General features: G+C 44.5%; 2 protein-coding genes across 4 annotated transcripts in view; one reads left to right on the top strand and one right to left on the bottom strand.

The window, feature by feature from the left end:
• LOC118226724 (mineralocorticoid receptor-like) overlaps positions 1 to 6,056 on the top strand; it is a 73,164-nt gene extending 67,108 nt beyond the window's left edge. Inside the window, 2 exon segments of the mRNA XM_035416549.1 lie at positions 1,683 to 1,840; positions 2,749 to 6,056. Coding sequence (XP_035272440.1) covers positions 1,683 to 1,840; positions 2,749 to 2,904 — 314 coding nt within the window. The 3' untranslated portion in view covers positions 2,905 to 6,056.
• Positions 6,057 to 11,707: 5,651 nt separating this feature from the next.
• LOC118226725 (rho GTPase-activating protein 10-like) overlaps positions 11,708 to 23,158 on the bottom strand; it is a 50,451-nt gene continuing 39,000 nt past the window's right edge. For all 3 annotated transcript variants that reach the window (XM_035416552.1, XM_035416550.1, XM_035416551.1), the window contains exons 19-23: positions 21,481 to 21,622; positions 19,766 to 19,892; positions 15,188 to 15,334; positions 13,995 to 14,086; positions 11,708 to 13,046 (exon numbers count right to left, since the gene is read on the bottom strand). In XM_035416552.1, the coding sequence (XP_035272443.1) occupies positions 12,958 to 13,046; positions 13,995 to 14,086; positions 15,188 to 15,334; positions 19,766 to 19,892; positions 21,481 to 21,622 (597 nt within the window). In that variant the 3' untranslated portion in view covers positions 11,708 to 12,957. The remainder of the gene's footprint in view (positions 13,047 to 13,994; positions 14,087 to 15,187; positions 15,335 to 19,765; positions 19,893 to 21,480; positions 21,623 to 23,158) is intronic.

The raw sequence follows: 23,158 nt of genomic DNA on the forward strand, positions 1-23,158 counted from the left end.
CTGCGGTAAACATGAATATCTTTTATAATTATTATAATTATAATTACCCCCACAGAACCCCCCCACCCCCCACCCACCACACACACACATCCTCACAACCCACAAAATCTCAAAAGCTTGCAACGATGCCATTAATCAAGACATACATTACACATTTAAGCTCGAAATGCTAAAAGATGTCATGCTTAATTTACGGAGGTGAAACCGATAAAGACAGGGGCACGCTTCTTCGCAAATGATTCAGCCGCTGGACGTCATTTCAGACTTTGGCTGAGGTCCATGCCTGTCGTTCTCCTCAGAGGGCCCGGTGGGGGGGGGGGGGGTGGGAGGGGGGGCATTGAGGTCTCTCCTCAGGACACCTCGTACCGCCGTTTCACTGCGCCCGGTGCCTGAGTTCCCGGGGCCCTCCCGAGGAGCGCGGCGTCGTCCTCCTTAATTGAATTCAGCTTTAACGCTCTCTCCATAAAGCCTGTGACACCTTGTTCTTTTCGGGAAGCTCTCCCTATCTGTCCTGAAAAACTAAATGTGGCCAGGGACCATAGAGTTTCCCACACCGACTTTTCTCAACGCGTTTGATTTCGATCCACGTCCCGAAGGTCCCAGCGAACAGCTAACCAGATCTCATCTCCACTGCCCATGAGTGTTTGGCCAGATAACAAAAGTTTTGTAAAAAAAGAAAACATTACGTGGTGAAGGTGGCAGTTCTTTCGAATCCTAAAAAGACAGGGAGATGAATTATGCAGCGCAATCTTGTGGCATCTTGACATGTAGAAGGAGTTTAGATTTGTAAACAAAATATCACTGTTCATCCGTGACTGCTAAGGACAATTTTCAAACGGAGGATATCTGCGCCACTCAGCATGAGTAGAATGTAGTCATGGTTCTCTCCAAATAGGTATTAATATGGAATAAGAAGAAAGCTGACATATAGCACCTTTTTAACTAATTGTAGGTCACAAGCCTAAATATACTGTATCTGTCTAGTTTGGCTAACTGTTATATTCTGTATGATTTTATTTAAATTATGTGAAATCATACTTGGACTTCAACTTTCATTTAGATCTTGCACAGTCACCACTTTCACAACATAGCATAACATAATAAAGAGAACATGCTTGCTACTAAAGTGTACAGTAGTGGTCAGTTACCTACAAACTAGATAGTACAGTATCTATCACCATATCAAGCTTGGTTTTGAGAACCCCCAGAGATTCGGCCTCTACTATATGACCTGGCAAGCTATTCCATACAGTGACTACTCTCTGTGTGAAAAAATATGGATTACACATTCAGCCTTTTCTGCTATTTTTCCAGGCACATATATGATGTAATCACACAAACTGTTGCCAGACAAATGTGGGAGTGCAGTATAACCGGGAACTGGGTTTTTAATTCAGAGTTTGATTCCCAGAAGGGGGCACCTTGAACAAGGCAATTAATGGGAATTGTTTCAGTATAAATAGATGGTATGCAATAAAAAAATGTAAAAAGTCAGTGGTGTAAGTTGCTCTGGATAATGGAGTCTGCTAAATGCCTGAATGTAAATGCAAATGCAAAAGTGCCAGTACACCTTGGTGTGGTTTTTACGGTTATTGCCGCGTTAATGAGTAGATGCGTATCTCTACCTGGCCGATCGCTCCATTTAGGCGTCCCTCGCTGAAATATTGCTCCTGACTTCGCAGTTCCCAAGGAGGGTTTGAAGAACCAGGCGGCGTTCGAGGAGATGAGGGTGAACTACATCAAGGAGCTGCGGCGGTCGGTGGCGAAGGCCACGAGCACCTCGGGCCAGACCTGGCACCGGTTCTTCCAGCTGACCAAACTGATGGACGCCATGCACGATGTAAGGCACGCCCCCTCATCGAGAGCTTTCTCAGGGTCAACGGGGGACAGCCGTCAGCTGGGAGTCAGTCTGAAGCCCAGTTTGTCATTGATATTTAGAAAAACCAGAATACTTCTGCCAGCATTTCCTGATATCAGTTATCAGGAAACTCTGGCTTAAAGTTAGTTTGAGGAAACCGTCCATATGAAATTTCACTGCTGGCGAGCTACAATGCTTGTTTTTGTCCGCTACTCTGTAATTATTTCAGTAGACTTTACTCATAATTGTTTGGATTAATTATTCAATTAAATTTAATTTGGTCTTTCAGATCTAGTCATTATCTGGGTCCCTGACCCAAAATCAGAAACATTTACTACAGTATTCTCACAAGCAAAAAAATAAAAAATAAAAAGATTTAAGTGTTTAAGGCTGAGTAATGACATAGATGTCTCAGCTCCTTATTGTATTATTTTAATGATTAGTTAGACCGTTGTATTTTTTGTGCAGTGATTTGCAATAAATCAGATATATTGTGACTCAGAATAAGCAATATAATCAGTTTGCATCACAATACAGCTAGTGATGGGACAGTGAGGTTTCATGAACCATAGAATGGTTGAAGTTACATCTGGCAATCTGGCAATCACTGACTTGTTTGGGCCAGTCAAATGATTTTGTATAGCAAATGGGATGGTGGTTAGATGTTGGGATCAATGGTGGAGGTATGGGTGAGACACATTAAGGGAACTTGTACTGTAACACCACTCTGAGTCCAAGGCATGCAATTTTAAGTACACGCACTAATTTAAATATTTAAGTACACCATAAATGTGGGCAGGGCCAGAACAGTGGGCAGGGCCAGAGAGCTTGAAGCTATTACATTTCGGCTGCTTTAGTCAGACCTGTAAGGCAGTGCCTTTTGTTTACAGCTGGTGGGGAACCTTCTGGATTTCTGCTTCTACACCTTCCGTGAGTCCCAGGCCCTGAAGGTGGAGTTCCCCGAGATGCTGGTGGAGATCATCAGCGATCAAATCCCAAAGGTGGAGTCGGGTCTCACCCACACGCTCTACTTTCACAAACAGTGATGGGGCGGAGCGGCACAGCAGGAGGACCCTGACGTGACACACCAGGTGACCAGCCACGCCTCGGAAAAAGGCTCCCTCGCGCCCCGACGGCCAACTGGGAAAAGCATTTGGGAGGAGAGCGCCCCTGACTCCAAAGACCATGGAAACGTTTCAGTGGATAAAAAGCCATACGTTTGTTTGGTCTATGAATCACAAACAATCACAACACACACGCACACCCACGAACGTACACATGAATGCGCGCGCACACACACACACACACACACACGAACACGCACACACATTCATCTATTAAGTCACCCTGGAAACTGCCTTGTAGTATGAAGTGCTATTGTGAAGCTGGCTCTTGCAGTACATTAGTCTCAAAAGTCCGTGGTTCAGAAATGATTTAATAGGAAGCAGTCTGTGGCACTTTAACAAGAGAATACAGGATGAAAAGCTAACAACAATAACATCTGAGCATTTCCCAAGGGCTACAAGAGTATTACGGAACACACACACACACACACACACACTTAATTTACGAGCGAAGTGCAACAAGCGAGCTTTTACCGATATGCAAAACCTAGGAATATGTACCCATACGAGGCAAATCATTTAAAAAGAAGCGGAACATTCTGACAACAGCAGAGGACGGGGGAGGTGGGAGCAAAGTTTCTGTGTCTTCTAATTAGAACATTCACAGCGAGAGATGCACAAATGTGCGCGCTGCAAACGCACCACGCCGCAAACATCCATAACCACGAGCTAGGACAACAGAAGCAGCAACAGATGCAAAAACGCCGGCTCTGTCTGAACTACGAAATTCAAACCCGGTCCATTTCTTACAATGGGACGTCTCATTGCGCTATGATTCATCTCTTGTGATGCCACGCGCGTACTTACTACAGCTCTTTGTTTCAGCTGTTTGGAGTCGCGGAGTCGACCGCTCATTTATTCAAAATCAGCTCTTTGTGAAACAGAAACGCAGACCAAGGTTCCAGCGAAAATGAAAGCAACATTTATAAAAGTGCTTAAATTTGTAACAAAAAAACAAAAACAAAAAACAACCTGTTCTGACAACATTTTATAAGAAGTCTGGGTTTCTTAAAGCTAAGCAGATATGACAAGCAAATGTGCATATATTGCGTTTTCAGCATTTGCTGAAATTATCAGTACCTGCAGAACCTAAAATTATTTGTTCCACGTGTAATGTTGCATTACATTAATGAATTAACATCTGTAGATATATGCAGATAAATGGCCTCTTTTAAAACAATACTTTTAAAGATATTGTAAAACAGAATCTTACATTAATTTTTTGTTGCAAAACAATATTCCTTTACAGTTTTTTGTCCATTTGGTTGAATACTACTGTTACAGTGTGTCCACCCAATGATTATACCCATTCAGAAAAAAATAGTAACAATAATTATGATGTTTCCTGACTCCACTGACCATAGAGTCATAGAGGAGCTCTGCCACTGATCAATGGGAAAGCCCCAGACTGTTTGGCCATCTTGTTTCATTCAGAAGTTGGAGGAGGGGGGAGGGTGTCGATACAGAGCTTTATTTAGAAAGCTCTTTTTACAGGACATTTCCTTTTCTTTAAAACGGGATTAGACTGGTCCCACTGCCAACCAGTAGATTTGCACAGAAAATTAAATGTGATTATTGAGACATTAGTATTGCTTTAATGTGATGTTTATGTATAGAAATGATGTGAGTGTGTGTATTGGGTGTGTGTGTGGAATGGGGGGGGTTATGCCACTTTATATTGTGGGCCCAGGTCCGAGTGAGAGAGCAAACCCAATGATGACAGTATACAAATTAGCATGTCCCTAACATCTCATGGATTCAGTTTCTTGTTATTTTGTATATTGCCGTGTGTATAAATTGTGAAGGACATGAAATAAGCTGTAAAGATGGTTTTATTGTTCATTTTCCTTTTTATATATATATATAAATGAGAATACATGTTAGTGGTTCAAAGCGAGACTGGGAAAGTATTTTTGAAAGAATTCTATTTTGCTGGAAAAAAAATATTTAAGTACTTTGAATAAAAAAAAAAAAATTATCTTTTTTGTAAAGTGAAATGTTTATGCATGCACACAGAAAGAGATGTTTACAGTGTAGTGAAGGGGACATGTGCCTTTTTAACTGATATGTTTTGCCATTTTCCAGTATCTTGTAAATACCACAGTGAGTCATTACGTTGAGTAATATAAGAGTTTCCTCTTTACCTGTGTTGTTAAAATAACTTCAGTTTGCGTTGTCTCCCACCAATACCAATGTTCCGGCTAGTTGGTGAATTTGTGAAGGTGAAGCCAGGAAGTGGCAGAAGCCATCAGGCATGTTTGGGTAATGAGAATGAATGTACAAACTATCGAGACTGACACCAAACTACCTGAATGTTAGTGTAACTTTTATTTGTGTTAATGTTGCCGAATGGCTTTTTGTATTATTTTGTACACTCTGAATTTCATTTCAATGTGATTGTCTCAACATTTCCAGATTGCCAGAATGGCTTTTCGGTTTTCCCAGAAGGCACCGGCGCGGTGTGTTAACACATCTGCGGCAGGCGCGATGCCTTCGCCGCAATGACAGCGATTTCCACGCTCATTCCAAACGGATCTTTAAAGAATCTAAGCTCGACTGAACTGCAGCGAGACGTTATCCAGCCTGCAAGCAGAGAGATCCGAATCAAAGATCAAATTCGAGAACTGCGGAGGACCAGATGTGACCGTGCAACCGCTTTGGCGAAGGGCGCCATGGGCCAGTCTTAAATACTCTGCGAGGAGTCCACGGGAATGTAAAAAGCAGAAGAGCTCATCTTCCTGTCAGTTCAGCCTCCATGGGCTGTCCGTGGAACATCACTCAACCCTTCTTAATTGGAATGTAGACTCTTAAATAATGCATTTTTTTCCCCTTCCCCCCGTTCTGCCCTGACATCGGTTCATCCTCTCTGCAGTGCGTCACCAGGACTGTCCTGAAGAATATGCCACTTTGTTTCACAAAGACAGCATTCCGCTGAGATTCAGCTGATCCTCTCCCTTTTCCGACCAGTTCTTGGATTCTGTATAATAAAATAAATATGGTAACTTCAATGATTATTAACTCCAGCTGAATTTCTCAGTACTTCATGAGAATAAGAATAAAATAAAAGCAACTCGCATTGTCTCCGTGTGATGAAAGTATTACGAACTGCTTACGGTGTGGGTGAAAGAGAGATGTTGTGATCTTCTATTTGGTAAAAGGAAAAAAAATTGAGCTGATGCAATTTTACCCAGTTTCTGAATCCACAGTACCTGAGCACGTTTCCTTAACACGCCTGAACTCTTCCTCCTCATTTTTAAAGCTGTTTTATTCCAGTGCTTTGAACAATATGGTGTGTCTGCTGATCTCTACAGTGCAAGAGCATCCTGAGTTTAAAAAAAAAAAAACTTAACAATTCCTGCAAAACTTACTGTATATCTTGAAGCAGATATTGCCCTAACAGTGTTTGCAGAAATATCGGGGGGATTCTAATAAATCATGTAGCGAATGCACTTTCCTTCCTTACCCGGCACCGCCAACCCCGAGACAATTCGGCGGGATTCTGACGCCAAGGCAGCTGGCAGGCAGAGGCTCCTGCTCGCATTCTGCACAAAGCCTTTCTGAACCAAGAGCTCGGCGGACATTTTGTGTTCATTTAAATATGACACCGCTAAATAACACATCCCCGCTCCCAGAAAATACAACACCCGAAAAACACGACCGCCTGTTCCCTCGCCTGACGGACCGAGACAGACGGACAGACGACCGTATTACACATGTGACCATGACAGGAGTGATTTTGGGCTTCAGGGTGAATTCATTCTGCTTTCATTGAACAGTATCCCGTGTTAAACTGAAAACACACATTCCTATATTTATATGTTCATTTTAATAGCCAGTTATGGGGCAGCAGTATTCAAATAGGTGAATATTCATATAAGTCATAACAAGCCAGGGTGTACTAACATTCTTCATAGACAGCTGTACCACTGATGTATCACAATCTAAAGACATAGATTAAATATCTGCTTGGTCACTCTCAGGCCAATGTTTTAATTATTATATTTTAAAAGCAAATGATTAATTTTCACACTGCCACGTAACATGAATGTAGAGACACAGTAGACTGCAGGTACGACTTAAGCTTCCCTGTAAGCTTCCTTAAGAAAGTTTTTAAGAGAGTTTCTGATTGAAATTATGATATGAAATTATGCTGTTTTGATTTGCTGGAAAATCTGAAGAGCTGTATTCTAAAAGAAAAAAATACATTGTTGAATATTTGCATATATTGAAGGTTATGGAATGAAACAGAATGCACAGGAAGATCAGATTTGTGGGGGACAGGATTACCTAGTGTGTGAGGAAGTGCAACACTGGGATTTGTTTCGGTGGTGCGGTGCCCCGACAGCAGAGTGAGACAGGGGGTCAGTGAGACTGACTGAGGCTTTGGCCCAAAGGGGACTTTCCAGGCTCAACAGAACCAGGACTGGGGCGGTGAGTAGAAGCAAAGACATAAATAACAGCACCATGATGCCAGGAGAGGGAAAGACAGAGGGAAGGAGGGAGGGGGGGAGAGAGAGAGCGAGTGGGGGAGGTAGAGGGAGAGAGAAGGAGGGAGAGAGATACAGAGAGAGATAGAGAGACAGAGAGAGAAGGCACGATTTCTACACTGAACAACCCCCCCCCCACAAAAGACGTTCACCCTCAGCTTTAGTCACCGCGCACAGAATTTTCCAGAATGCCAGACGGGAGAACAGACCGCTCTCTCTCTCTCTCTCTCTGCTTTTTGCTCTTTTCTCAAATCTGCGGCCCTCTTCCAAGCCTCGCTCCTAATCTCGCGCAAGGCTCCAGTGAGCTCAGGCTGCGCCGCGGGGCCCTCGAGAAGAGACTCCGCGGGATCAGCCCGACCCCGCCACTGCTGCTCACGTCCCTCCGGCCTGGCTCACCTGTCCTCACCCCGCGGCGCGCTAAAACGCTTCCGTCCTCGCTCCCTGTCATCCCTGAAGAGGAAGCTGGAGACGGAAGGACGCGCTGCTCCTTTGCTTCAGGGCTCAGGAAAAGGGTGCTCGACGGGAGCAGGTTTTGTCAAAATGTCAGAAAGTAGCAGAGTCCAAGAGGACTCCTTTTTTGGAATGTTTAACAGCCTTTATTAGGTTGCCATGACTATCAAAAAAGGGTAAAAAGAACCTTTGTGCCTTGGTCAGCGTGTAAACTGCCGTGTAGACTGCCAGTCTCTATGGAATGAGAGGCATGTGACAAGGTGGAATAACTATTAGAGGACATAAACAGAGGGCAGGGCAAGACGCCATCATCAACAAACAGAAAAAAATATTGAAATCATACATGAAATTACAGTAGGTAGTTACGCAACAGATTCAAAGAAAAGGGTCGCCATTCGAGCCTGATAAAATTGTGACTTACAGCCTAATAGAGGGCTTATACGCTTTCAAAAAATGAGCGCTTTGGATCGGTTTGACAAAAGGAAATACGTCTTTTCCGACAAAACTAGGTCTCCACAGCAGCGAAAACAACTCGCGAAGCAAATGATTTTTCAATTTTGAGACATTTTTCCCCCTCTGTTTGTTCCAATTTTCTGGTCATGCGTGAGTGTGTTTTGCATTTGGCCATTTGGGTATTTCTTCTGTACTGTACTGTAAACGCAACAACAGTACCACCTTTATTTTCCTCATAGAGCTTGGTTTTCTTATTTAGTATTTCTTATTTCCTTCATAGAGGCTTCAACACCATGTGTAACACTACACTGGAAGTGTACGCAGCTCTTGGCAGTTGGTAGGAGTGACAGTTCATCACACTGAGGGATAACCAATCATTTACAGAGGAGCCAACTGCTGTACAGTCTCTCTCACAAAAACACACACACGCAGGCATGCAAGCACGCACACGCAGACACACATTTGACCCATAAAAATGTGTGCGCACAAACACACACAACACAACACACACACAGGTTAATCATCTGCGCAGAGCACGCAAACACACAGATACGTGCACACTCGCACACAAATACACGGGCGGTGAACCAAACCCCCGTTTGGTGCCAAGCAGCAGATTTGAGCTTGGATGAAGCGCAGCCTCAGTGCTGCAGAGGTGCACTGTCAGTGTGTACAGCTGATGCATGCAGTCAGTGTGCAGTCAGTGCGTACAATCAGTATGCACAATTAATACATGCAGTCAGTGTGTAGTTATTGCATACAGTCAGTATGCATAGATGGTGCATCCAGTCAGTGTGTACAGTTAGTGCATACAGTCAGTGTGTAGTAAGTTTGTACAGTCAGTATGTACAGTTGGTGCATAGTGTGTAGTCAATGTGTACAGTCAGTATGTACAGTTGTTGCATGCATTCAGTGTGTATAGTCAGGGCATACAGCCAGTGTGGACAGGCCATGCATACAGTGTGAACTGTCCGTGCATACAGTTGGTGTGTACAGTCAGTATGTACAGTCAAAGTGTTGTCAGTACGTACAGTCAATGTGCACATTAACTGTATGTACAGTACAGTCAGTACTGTAAGTACAGTCAGTGCATCAGAGGTGCGCCTCCACGGTTCAGGCTGTGCACTGGGGTGTGCTGAGCAGAAACTGCATTAAGCCGGGCTAGGCTACGCTGGCAGATTTTAAATCTTTCATTTAAAATCTGAAAGCGACCATCAGTCACTGCATCGGGAGCGACGAGAAGCTCACACCTCGTAACGTCCACTTTGGCCAAAACGGTACGTGCGTGCGTGAGGCTTCACAAGCGCCGTCAAACCCTCGAGCCAGGGACCCGGAGAGACACAGAGGGGACTTCCTGCGCAGACGACCTTTGAATCTGGCAGGCGGAAGAGAGTTTTCGCTCTCAAAGACATTAGGATTCAGCACTGCTCCAGGACCTCAAAGACGAAAAAGACCTTGGAGTTTGATCACGGGAATAATTACCCCGCCTCGTTAGCTCTGCCTGGTTTGAGCAGGCGAGGCGCTCCCGTGGAAACGGTTCTACGCTCCGTCTCCAGCCGCCTCTCAAGTTTCTGTTTATTTTTACGGTGGTCAGGCTAAGAACCCTGCCGACACCATTAACTCCTGCACAAATTGCTGGCCTCTGGCTAGGAGCGTCATCTCCACGCTAATTAACAGCATATTATGTTCAGGTGCGTGTGAGCCGCGTTAGTCATCAACGAAGAGGCTCTGTGTCCGTTTTGTAATCGGTGTCAAGTGTTTCAGTCGACCAAAACATAGCTTTTCATGGCATGAAAAGTGTTTGACTGGATTTTTTTTCTTGTAGAGCGATTAGCGACATGGTTAGATGTATTCCACTGCTGAACAGCTAGGTGTGTTCTGGCCAAGGCACTACAAGAACACTTCTTTGCCTGACACAGGAGTGAAGAGTTGTCAAGCCAGCCATCTGTAATCATTCACCAGGAGGAGGAAGCAGACTACTTTTTTTTTACGACAAACAATACCAAGATGCTATTTATTAAGCAACCCTGAGGAGGGTCAGATGTTAGGAAATTGTAGTTGACGTTGCTATCAAGCATTTGTAAAGACACTGCATTTGTTTGCACGATTATCTATTAAACGTGTACACCCCCTTCCCCACTCCAGAAATAAACTGCGACGTCCTACTTAAAAGTACCAAACTGGAGGAAAATTATCCATGTAAGAAAATTAAGCTGCATATTTAAGTTCTGGACTGATGCTTAGAAGCAACACAATGTCTTAACCATGTAAAATGAACCCTGTTTCTCTATGAGGCATGGCCACACATCACTCAGTTTCATCAGAAATGACCGTGCAGTCCTTCTACAACAGTCAATGCTACGATACCTAGGATTTGGGGAACTGGACGTTTGGATAACCACCAAACTGTCTGATTAAAAAAAGTACCTTTGTTCAGGAAGAAATCTTGAGTGAACATCACAAGAAAATTGCCTCAACACCCAATAATTGCATTAGCCATTTTGAGCCAGTTTTTTTTTCTTTTTTAAAAACCAAAGGTTAACATTTAATAATGAGCCAGCTCAGTGACTGGAAATGTTAACTGCCACTGAACTGAGCTTAATGTCATAAAAAAGCCATTAATGAGTCGATTCAATACTAATTTTCTTCACTCATATCACAGGGTGGCATTAAAAGGTTGCTAAGACCTCTAAAAACTCCGCATTTCATGAACTTTCGGAAACAAGCGACACCAAAGTCACCCTTTAAAATGCGTACGCCGCGTAAGGGGGATCAGATGTGATTTTACCAGCCATGCCTCAGACATCAATCAGAAAGCTGGGAAATGGTACAGTGTAACAGGGCTCATTCATTATCTGTGAACATTATAAACGTTATATTCTCTTGCGTATTAACATCCACATACAAACAGAAAGACTCTTCTGTTCTGCAATATCTTTCACAGTAGACACAAACAGTATCTTCTCCTATGCATTAACATTCACACAGAAAGTCTCTTCTATTCTGTAATACTGTATCATTCACATTAGACACATACAGTCTCATCTCCTCTGTAATATCATTCACACTAGACAGACACACAGTCTCTTCTATTTTGTATAATCATTCACAGTACAGGCAGCTTCTCTGTAGTCTTCACAGTACAGACACATATTAAATAAACATATTACCTCAGAATTATAATCTGCTTCTAGTGAGCTATTTATGTCCATGTGTTGGTCTTGATGGCAAATCAAACCATCACGACTGAGTCAATAAATCTCTAACATTGACACATCCCTGTTATTTTTTTTATTTCTAATGTTAGTAACGTATATTATTCAGCGCCCAGACTATGAATTTTAAAAATCTTTATTATTTTTTATTGATTAGAGATATCCAAAAGTTACAAGCATCTTAGCCTTGATATATGATTACAAAATACACAAGTAAAGCATTTTTAATCAATCAATGGATGTCTTAAATTAACACACTTACATTCCATATTCAAAATTCATTCCATTCCATATTCAAGATTCAAAATCAGGTTTCATGAGAGCATGCAGTAATATCATTGCTACTTTACTGAAAATGAGTGGTTCATTGATGTTTCTACGCTCCACACAAACTTTCAGCAAAGTGAACACACGTATCCTTCTTTGAAGAAGCCGAAATCACGAAGTTGGACAAAGCTTTATCTCATCAAACTGAATACTGAAGCCTTACATATGAGGTCGAACATAACAATATAATACTTAACACAGACAGGTAAAATAGGGTAAAATGTGCTTGTGCTCATAAAAATATAAAAAGTCATCAAAACAACAACAATCAATAAGAGCAACTGGTACTTTAAGTTTAAGTTCACAAGTGCTCCAATTATAGGCATCTTTCATGTGAAGTCCATGTGAAAGTGTCATCCATATCAAAATATACCCATCAAATGTGCCTTGTTTCAGTCATGGTGAGCCAGAAGACACTATTGTGCAATTGTTACAGTATTTTATATGTTTGCTGCATCTAATAAAGAATCACAGCTCCAAATATTAAACTCATGCATGACTTCCAAACATTTTTAAATGACAGTAACCGTTAAAATAACATTTTTTTATTTTCATTCAGTATATTCCCCAAAATAAAGACTGGTTTCAGAATAACACAGCGTCGGACCACCAGTCTCCAAAGTACAAAATTTAACATTCGATTCTTCACCCTTGCAGAGACAGAATATCCTGAAACATATTGAAGTAAATATATTATCAAGACACTGCAAAATTCACGCATCTGTAAATATACAAATCTTTTTTCTACACAGCTGCTATTATATATTGCAAGAATTTTCTATTTTATTTACAAATAGGCTGGCGTGAAATAAATTTCTCATGACGTTTTCAAAAGATGACACATTTAGAATATATTGCAGCATATTCCATTCCTGTAAGGGTCCTTTTACGTATGAAGTTTGGTGGTTTTGGGGATGTGCGGGTTGATAAATATCTGATTGGGCGGTTGGTGCATAAGAAAAAGTATGCAATGGTGAGTCAGCATGTGAGGGGGGCAGGGACCATGGATACCATGTATAAGTGGGCGGAGTCAGCGGCCCTGGCTACAGCATCTCCACGTAGTTCTCCGGGATGAGGCCCCTCTTCCCCTCCAGCTCGCCCTCCAACCAGCCCGGCTCCTGGGAGACGGTCACTGCGGAAGGGACACGGTGCAAGCGGAGGTCAGAGGTCAGGAGGCGGGGTCAGCGGAATTAGGAGCGGTCTGCTCGATCGGACAGACACAGCGAGAGAAAAACAAACACGCGCTCCTAGCAAGTTTCACCCTGCGGAATCCCAGCCCAGCGACAATGGGGTTATACTGTAAGAAACGTTCGATAAGAAACGCGGTGACCTTCCTGTGAACCTCCTTACGCGTATCTACCGACTGCTGTGAATCGTCAAGCTGAAGCACAGTGCTGGGCCAAGATCTGATGAGCCCCAAAGACAAAAAAAGATTAAGGGGGAAGGGGGAAAAAAAAGTAGGAACCACACCGGCTTTTTTTCAGCCGTGACACGCCATCTTCAAAGCGCTTGGTGTGAGAGAGAGACAGAGCTGTCAGGCTGGAGCACGGAGCCTGCTGATTCCTGCCAGGTCCCACAGCTTTATGTGGCAAAACCCTGGTGTCTGAAATCTGCTCTGTATTCAGACACATTATATTGCACAGAGCAGCCACTGCTAATGGCTGGTGGGAGCAGTTGTTGACAAAATTGGGACACAAGGCCAGCCCATGGCTCCTGTTTTTTAACTTCAGGCATAAAAAGTGCCCAGATCCTCCTATTAGTGAATCGTTTGGCCTCCAATGGCGCTGACCCTGTGTGGCCTTGTCTGTACAGGCCCTGCAAGTGGACAGTTAGGGGAGATCAGATCTACAGAACACACTGGGGTGCAGCCTGGAGGAGCCCTCGTATCCCCATGTGGTGAGCCCAGTGCGATGCGTTTCACGTGCTCTTCCGCTGGTCTCAGATCAGCCTCAATGCCCTGCACAGTGCACTTCACACACTACTCCAATGATCTCAGATCAGCCTCACTGATCACTGCAGTGCACCTGACACGCTCCTACACTGATCTCAGATCATTCTGCGGTGCCTCTCGGATGCTTACCGTCACGGAATATGGCGCCAACTCGGAAGGAGAGCTCTGAATGGTGTTCGGCCTCACAGGGGTACACCGCCTTGGCCCTCCGGTTTGAGACGCTGTGAGACAGAAGGTGGTGACGGTATGATAAATATCTAAACAGCTGTATTCATGCTTGCCCAATGGCACAGATAGACACCCTGTCCTGAGACAGCAAGTCTGCCCTTTTGGCTGGACCAGTTTAAAAAAGCCATATTTTCTGGCTGTGACTGTGGGAGTGTGGCTGTGACTGTAAGAGTGGTTGGGGGTGGGACTATGAATGTGGGAGTGGTTGGGGGTGTGGCTCTGGATGGGGCCTGAGAGGAAGTAGTAAGTTCAGGGCTACACTGCTTTGCACATGGAAAACTGAGGTACCAGCACTAAACTCCCATGACTGAAACACAAAGACGTGCCATGGGAGCTTCTTTCTGGGGGAATCTGATCCTGAATGGGATCAGCAGACAGAGGGAGCTGTGCCAGGCACCGACTGCGGAGATACAAGCCTGCACCTGTCTGCCGCCATTTCAGAGAGAGTGGAGGGAGAATTTCACTTTTTATTCAGTTAGGGAAACAAGGGGAGAAAAGTCTAGAAGCACATTCTGCACCAGGAAGGAAAACACACACACACATACGCTTGTTTATTCAATAATTTTCAACAAAGAGAAAAAAAAGCCGCCAAAGGACTTTGGTTAAATCAAAATACGGTTAATATTTTAGCCTCGACAAGGCATTCCGTATCAAATGGCTCAGGGAAAACTGCTGGAACTTCTGTCTCTTTTCTAATATTTATTTTTGCTGGCAGAATTTTCTGGGCACACGCTGACTTCGATATTTGATAAATATTTCATGCATTTACTCAGAGCAGGCAACAAAGACACATAAATTGGAAAAAGTTTTGAGAACTCTTGTGAAGCTCTGCGACGGAAACGCATTCACCCGGTGATTGACACAGATTGATAAGAGCTTGACTGACTGTGCATAGTGCTTATGGAGACTGATAGGAAATGGGCGGAAACGGTGAGAAGGATTTATCAGGCACTGAATCAAGGGATGGGAACAGTACAGGAACAGCCAGGGCGTCGGCGGCGGTGAGCTCAGACTTCTCACGGGCCTGCGGTCACTAGCAAGAGAGTGTGCAAAAGGAGAGCGAGGAGAGAGAGAGAGGAAGAGAGGATGTTTACCTCTCCTCCTGCTTGTCCACGTCGGCGGCTGAGGTCGTGGGCGGGGCTGTGACCATGGGAGTGGTCGCGGGAGTGTTTGAGGGCGTGGCTGTGGGCGTGGTCCAACAGGCAGTGGAGGAGGCGGGTCCTTTATCTGAGGTGCCAATGCTGAGAACACAAGCGACGGAACTGTGAGCTCCTCTCGTAATAGCCCTGCAAGTGTTTTCAAATGCAATCTATATGGACAGGGCTGACTTACGAAGTCGCTTGGTCTCAACTGTATAATATAATAATATAAGACACAGGCACAGTCACAGATGAAAAGTAGAAAGGGAATTCATACACATATAGTAGGATTATATAGTCCTCACGTTTTTGCCTGCAAAAGATGAGCTTTGCTATCTGGTTCTTCCCCACCGTATTTTAACAGAAAGTTGATTTATTAGCATGAATCCCTTTTTGATAATATTGTTGCTATCGTTACCAATGCTCATCACATATACAGTATGCCTGGAGAGGAAGATAGAACTTTCATGAGAATAAACAAGGAAGCCTCTCCCGAACAAAGTGTTCTGTGGTGCATGAAGATTGTGTTAAAGTACATTTCACCCATTTAACTGGGAGTCACTGGGAGTCACAGCACAGGGAATGCTGGGCCTGAGCAGCACATGAGAGGACAGGTCCTTAGCAGAGAAGAGACCCTCAGTCAGAACAGTGGAGACCGAGTCAAAGTGTAGAGACTGAGAGTCACAGCAGAGGAGAGGTTTAGAGTCACAACAGCGAAGGACGACTGAGAGTCACAGCAGTGGAGAGGTTTAGAGAGTCACAGCAGTGGAGAGTATTAGAGGCACAACAGTAGAGACAGAGAGTCACAGCAGTGGAGAGTATTAGAGGCACAACAGTAGAGACAGAGAGTCACAGCAGTGTGGAGGCTGAGGGTCACTGCAGCAGAGAACAGGTTCGGGACGTCAGGGGAGGGGAGGCCCTTTTGTGCAGCACGAGACATTAGCATTAGCATGAGCGGCCACTGGAGCATTAGAGTCTGACAGAGAGAAAATGAGCAGGCCGCAGTGCCTAATGTGGACGAGCAACGGCAACACCTCCACCAGCAGTGCGGAAGGCAACGGGAGCCAGAGAAATCACACGGACGGATTAAATTCCCTCCTGCTAGTGCCTGAGAACGCCGTTTCCAGCTCTCTCTGAGAACAGAATCAGGCCTAACGAAGGGGAGCTGGTATCTCACTGTACTCAGATCAGTTTCATCAGTCCCTGCTCTTCTCTTCCTCTGACACCGTACGAGCCAATTTAGAGCCATCTCTCAATTCTCTGCAGATATTATTTGCTGGAGCTCATTGTGTATAGGGATATAATGAGCCAGCACATTCTTTTTCTATTACAAACAGAGCGAGTGCGTTTTAAGGTTTTTTTTGTTTTTTCCTCCACAAGGGGAATACTTTGCAGTGGGACGGATGTGAACACAGTCACAATAACAGATTTTTACCACTGAAAAGTCCCTAAAAATATAGAGGGCATCTTCATACAGAATCGTAGATCATGCACCTACATTTGATGACACATTTATTTTTAGCCGAATCCATTTTTAATGTATAATCATAATTATGATCACTTGAGATTGGCTGCTAGTTATAAAGTTGGACCACAGAGTTCAAAGCACTGGAACCAAAATATTTAGCTTCATTAAGGACCCAGATCCCTTGGCTTTCTCTTTTCTTCCTCTAGGCTTCTTTAGGACACCAGACGAATGACGCAGCTTCCAAATCAAAACTTTCGGAACCTCTATCGAACATAACACAGCAAGACTGAGGCACATCCTCATCAAATACTCGCGCAGAAGATTAGCACTTTTTAGAGAGAGGGACGTTCATGTAGAGGGCACGATGAGGGCCGATCAGCTTCGGGACTTCGTCCCAACATTCACTCTTCATTATTTAATTAGCCCCCAGGTCATTTTTGAGATAAAGCCATTACTGACTGTACATGTAGCCTTGCTGAAATTATTTTACTTGGTCTGATACAAGGTGAACTTGTGGTGTTCAGCTGTTTATGAAAATTAAACAAGAACAACGGGTCAGAAAACCAGCATGCACGCACGCACGCACACACACACACACACGCAGACAGACAAAGAGACAGACAGAGAGAAAGGCAGAGACACACACACACACACACACCCCCGCATAAACACACACATACACACACGCGTACACACATACACTCTTACACACACATCATCCCTGTGGGACTAGACTTGTGCATCCCTAATGCACTGTAGGCAAAGTTTCACTTCTAAGTGTCTCAGTAACACTGAATAACTAGGCAGATAGATTGGTAAAACAAGGAAAGAAGGTGCGATAGTCCTTTAAATAGGCTGTCTGGCTCATCAGAGTTTACTGGTGAGATGGTAACAGTGTCCATTAGAGGGGACTGCTGCAGAGGGTGTGCAGGGAGCGATGGGACAGTCCTGGGCCCAGTCACCATGTGATTTATGTGCCTGCAGAGTCTGCTGGCCTCATCACACACAGCCTAGGCGCTCACCTCTGCAGCACCATTTCTTATTCAGCTGCTACAGCCTGATCGGCACCCTGTATAATTCACACACACGTGAACACACACATACACACACACACACATATGCACCCATGCACATGCATGCACACACATGCACACACACACACACGCACATACACAATACATCCACACACACATGCACCCACACACATGAATGCATACACATACACACACACATGCACACATACACCCACACACACATGCACACACACACACACACACACACACTCAGGCACACTCAGGCACACTCACACACACACACACACACACACACACAAAAATGGACACGCACACACCGTGTTTTCTCTCATGCAGGCCCTTTACAGCTGACCTTGGAGAGCTGCGGAGCTAATGGGTATTCAAATTACTTCATGAAACGGCTGCTTTCAAATGATCACAGAATGAAATATGGTTGCTGGGGGGGAAATTGTTTTTCCTAAAAAAACGAAACATTTTTGAGTTAGGCTTAACCGAAGAAAATTGACTTAATTTAAACAGAGTATAAATAGCATTAAAAACAGAATCACATTTGGAGTGCTTTTTATCTACAGCTGGGTATCAAATCTTGGTAGTCCCTCCACGGTGTCCTCAGCAAACATGGAGAACGAGGGAAAAAAACGGGACAAATGTGAGCAGAACTAGCGCCACTGTTACACTGTACTTCTGTTTCTGTAAACAAGCCCATAAATCACACGTCTCAGCCGCATTTGTACAGAATAATCAGGCAGAGAGGCTGGAGCGGCTCGCCGCTTCTAAACAGTCAGACCGCGGGGATCCACAGCCCACGATATGGCACACTCAAACCCTGCTTAACCAATCACAAGGCGAGGGGGAAAAAAAAGGAAATAAGCAGAGAGAATGATGAATCAGCATTCCTGACGCAACACGCTTGCAGTGTTTCGGGCCTCGCCGGAGCCCGGCGGATCTTTCACCTGCTCCGTTCGGAAGAGCCAGACGGCCTCGCTATGACTCAACGTTGCATCAGTCCGCAATAGCCGGACGGCAAATTATGGCACTGCTAACGTTCGGGAGGTTCATACACTTCGACCCAGATTGCATGTGCGCATCAGGCACTATCCAGAGCAGCTGAACATCTTACCGAAACGATTTGAGTCCCCGGTCAATGACCTCTGAGTTACGAGTCCGGTTCCATAACAATTACACAACACAGCCTTCCGAGAGATAAGGCTGGGCTTCGCCCGTTAGCCATGTTCCTCAGAACTGGCACCCTGCTGCTGGAACCCCTGGTATGTGATGACATTAGTGACACCCTCCAGTCAGCCTGTCGTTAGCTGGGCGGTGGCACTTTCGCACGCCGTGTCCAGTCTGGCCGCGGCTCCCTCGCGTAGTTTTTCGTACACGGTTACCACAACAAATACCTCCTCGTTGTTAATATTTGCCTACTCTATCTCCCAGCATGCCTCACAGCTGTGCTGGATACTACTGAGGGACAGAGAGGAAAAGAGGGCAATAGGAAGAGGAAGTATATAAACTAAAAAAGTTATAAACTACAATAATCATTCTATATTATTATTTTAGATATTATTTCACTGGCACCCTCACCATTAACATTAGAATATGTATGTCTCATTTTTATTAAAACATGTATAGTATTTCTTGTTTCTTGTAAACTACCTGAATGTTTCACTTTGGCTAACTGCCTGTATCTCAAGCCAGCAAAGCACGTTGTGTCGAAGTCAACTGTATTGATATACACACAGATTATGCATATAATGCAGAGAGAGATCGCAGTACATTTATTCGGCAGATGCTTTTAGCCCAAGCAATACAATAAGTGCATGCCGAAGGCCACTGGAACAACTACAAACACAGGAGTGATAAGGCACAACGCTCATTATGTAACAGTTAGCAATAACCATGAACATCAAGAGATGGTGTGAAAGAGTGACACACAGGGAGAGTGGTGGTGATGGGTTCCAGTCCCATCCCGGATACCCCCAAACCCCCCCCCCTCCCCCCGCTACAGGTGCGGCGGGAGCGGCGACTCACCCCGCGCTCCCCTGCAGGCTGGGCGGTTTTTCGGGCGGGGTCCCGCACGAGACGCCGGAGGACTTGGACGACACGGACTCGGAGCTGCCCAGGGACGCCCCGTCGGCCACGCAGTTGGAGCCGTCGCCTGCGCGCAAAGCCACAGGGAGAGAAAACGTGTCTACAGGACAGCCAACGACACCAGCAAGAACCACTGGAATCCGCACGTCTGACTACAGCTTTGACTGTACTGGCAAACTATAGCATTGTTCGAACATCACCGCTGTTCTGAACTAGCTCATGAGGGTGAAGTCAGCATTTGGAAGAAAAATCTCTCTAATAACCAGTAACAATATATCAGAGAAACTACACCTCACAGCCATAAAGTATGACTTAACATAGGATTTTCAAAAAACAAATCTAATCTACTTACTGTCTGGCAGGAATTCCAGACCACACCCGCGTAGCATTATGCATACAAGCCTACTGAGCTCAAACAAAAGAGAAATCATGTTTTTCATAGCTGCAACATCTTTAATACCGTGCCAACATATTGTTAACACGTTTGCTCAATTTTCTTGAATTGGTCACATCATTATTTCCATCTTTGTATTATTATACTATTTCCACCTTTAAACAATATAATAACTTAATAACTTCTGGAAAAAAATACAAACATAGTATTAAGGTTTTAATAATGTCCAGCCTAACAAACTAACATTTCAGGAAACGGCAAAAGCAGCATAGTTACTGTAAACTTTGAGTCACAGTGTGTTAAGTTTTCTCCCGTTCAAGCAGTTTACTAGAGGTTCTGATCGATATCTGTTAAGAAGAGGGTGACCACAAATTCCAAAGCCCCTTTTGCTCTTCTGTGAAGTGACAAGCCCTTTGTAAAAGCAATTACTCTTCGTCCAGATGGAAGACAAAAAGATTTTTTAAATTACTGTTTATTTCATTGAAGAAATATTCAACAGTAAAAACCTGGTAGAATATAAGGAGCGAAACAGAGAAATATGGAGAGCACATGTATGCAGTTTATTTTATTTCAGAGTGGGGGGGGGGGTGTGACACCTTCAGTGTGTAAAGGAGGAGGGTCCATGTTTCCCTGCTCTCTTGGCCCTGGGTTTGAGTAGAGACCCGACTGCTAAAGCTTGTTTGAGATTTGAGAGGTGACAAAATCGCAGCGCCGCGACCGCAGTCTCGGTTGCGGTCGTCCGCAACGGCTCCAACGCGGTCGACCGCATGCAGCCTAGATTTTGTGACCGCACCACAGATATTACTGCAGACTAACAAGATGGCCGACTCTTACATTCCTTCCATCCTCTGTTTTTCTGACCTACAGGGAGACTGATTACATAACAACGAGAGCTTTCAGTAATTTGATCGTCCACTGGATTGTAATTTTTAATACAGCTACATCAAATCGGGATCAAATTGGAATGCACATAGAAAATGTGTTAAATTGTAATGTTTCAGGATCAATGGAAGAGAGTCAGAACTTTCAGGATTTAGAATAAGGATGTGAAATCTGGTGGGTCAACAATAATAGCTACGACCGTGCAGATGTGGCTTTTATCGACAAGACGGGGAAAAAAAAAAAAAACAACAAGGAAGACTTAAAGGCATAACAAACCCACATAACCAAAATGAAAGCTTTAACACCACAGATGGCCAGTCTGTGTGTAACAGTGGGCGGGGCTACAGCTTCTCTTCCTGGAGTCCGGTTTGGCCCTCACCTGTCTGCGCGTCCTGCGCCGGCGGATTGTAGACCGCCAGGGGCCGGTTCTGCTGCCGGCTCTGCTTCCTGGACTGCCGGGCCGGGGCGGTGGGGGACGGCACGGTCGTGGAGGGGGACGTGTCAGGAGCGTCTCCAAAAATCTGGAACCACCAGTTAAAATGAAGAGAAATTCGTAAAAATAAATAAATAAATAAATAAATAAAATAAAATTAAAATAAATAGCACGATGCATGTAAATTAGTCAAAATGACATAGTTGGGAATAACTTCATTTTTAATGTGAAAAGTATACATACACTGGCATTCTCAGCGACTCAATATATTTGCAGTTTCACGATCATTGAGTGTCTACTGTGTACCTGTCCCAAAGAGATTTATGAATGCATAAAGGCAATTACAGTCCAGGTACAGTGCAGCGCAGTGGAACTGGAAAACACAAACTAACTGACGAGTTAGCAAATGTCATTCTGCTAACCCAATGAGATCATACACTGCAGACAGAAAGATGGCGTTGAACAGTCGGTTTCTTTGAATTCTGTAAATCCTGCAAGGCACATAAAACAAGCCAAAAAAAGCCTCCCCAAAAAAAACAACAAAGACGAATTTTGACAGAGTTTTGACACGACTGCGCGTAGGAGGTGATGTAAAACGCCGCGCGTACTCGTCTTGACCCTGGAAGAAAAAGGCACGCAGAAAGCTAGAGACACAAAGACGCGTTCTAGACGATTCTGCTTTTCGGGGGTAACTTCGTATTGTGACTTTAAAAGCAGAGAGCCGATGACGGGAAAAGTGATGACTAGCGTCTGATGAGAGAAAGAGCGAGACAGACGAGGGGAGACGGGCGGGAAACCTGACGCGGCCCACGCTGCGCGCCTGCAGCGCCTCCCCGTCTGCACAGACGGACCCGAATGCAAAACAGTCTCCGCCGGCAACCTGCGGGACGGCAACGGTCTGCGGAAGACACGGCTGCCGAGGAGAGTCTGGCGAGCAGAGCGTCTGACTGAGAGGAGACGGTTCTGCTGCGAGGAGAGAGAGCCTTGGAGGGAGGAGAGCGCTTTACTGTGAGGAGTGAGAGAGTCTTAGTGTGAGGAGAGAGTGGTACTGTAAGGAGAGAGTGTTACTGTGAGGAGAGAGTGTTACTGTGAGAGTCAGTAACTGGGAGGAGAAAGTTTTACTGTGAGGAGAAACTCTTATAGGGATGAGAGAGTCTTAGTGTGAGGAGAGAGTGGTACTGTATGGAGAGAGTATTACTGTGAGGAGAGAGTGTTACTGTGAGAGTCAGTAACTGGGAGGAAAAAGTTTTACTGTGAGGAGAAACTCTTATAGGGATGAGAGAGTCTTAGTGTGAGGAGAGAGTGGTACTGTATGGAGAGAGTATTACTGTGAGGAGAGAGTGTTACTGTGAGAGTCAGTAACTGGGAGGAAAAAGTTTTACTGTGAGGAGAAACTCTTATAGGGATGAGAGAGTCTTACTGTGAGGAGAGGGGTAGTGAGGAGAAAGCATTACTGTGAGGAGTGTTACTGTGAGGAGAGAGTGTTACCATGAGTAGAGTCAGTTACTGTGACGACAATTTCACTGTGAGGAGAGTTTAACTGTGAGGAGTTTTACTGGAAGAAAGTTTTACTGTGAGGACAGACTGTTATTGTGAGGAGAGTCCGTTACAGTAATTCGAGTTT

This window comes from Anguilla anguilla, chromosome 5, assembly GCF_013347855.1.
Source record: "Anguilla anguilla isolate fAngAng1 chromosome 5, fAngAng1.pri, whole genome shotgun sequence".
In the NCBI taxonomy this organism is placed as follows: domain Eukaryota; kingdom Metazoa; phylum Chordata; class Actinopteri; order Anguilliformes; family Anguillidae; genus Anguilla; species Anguilla anguilla.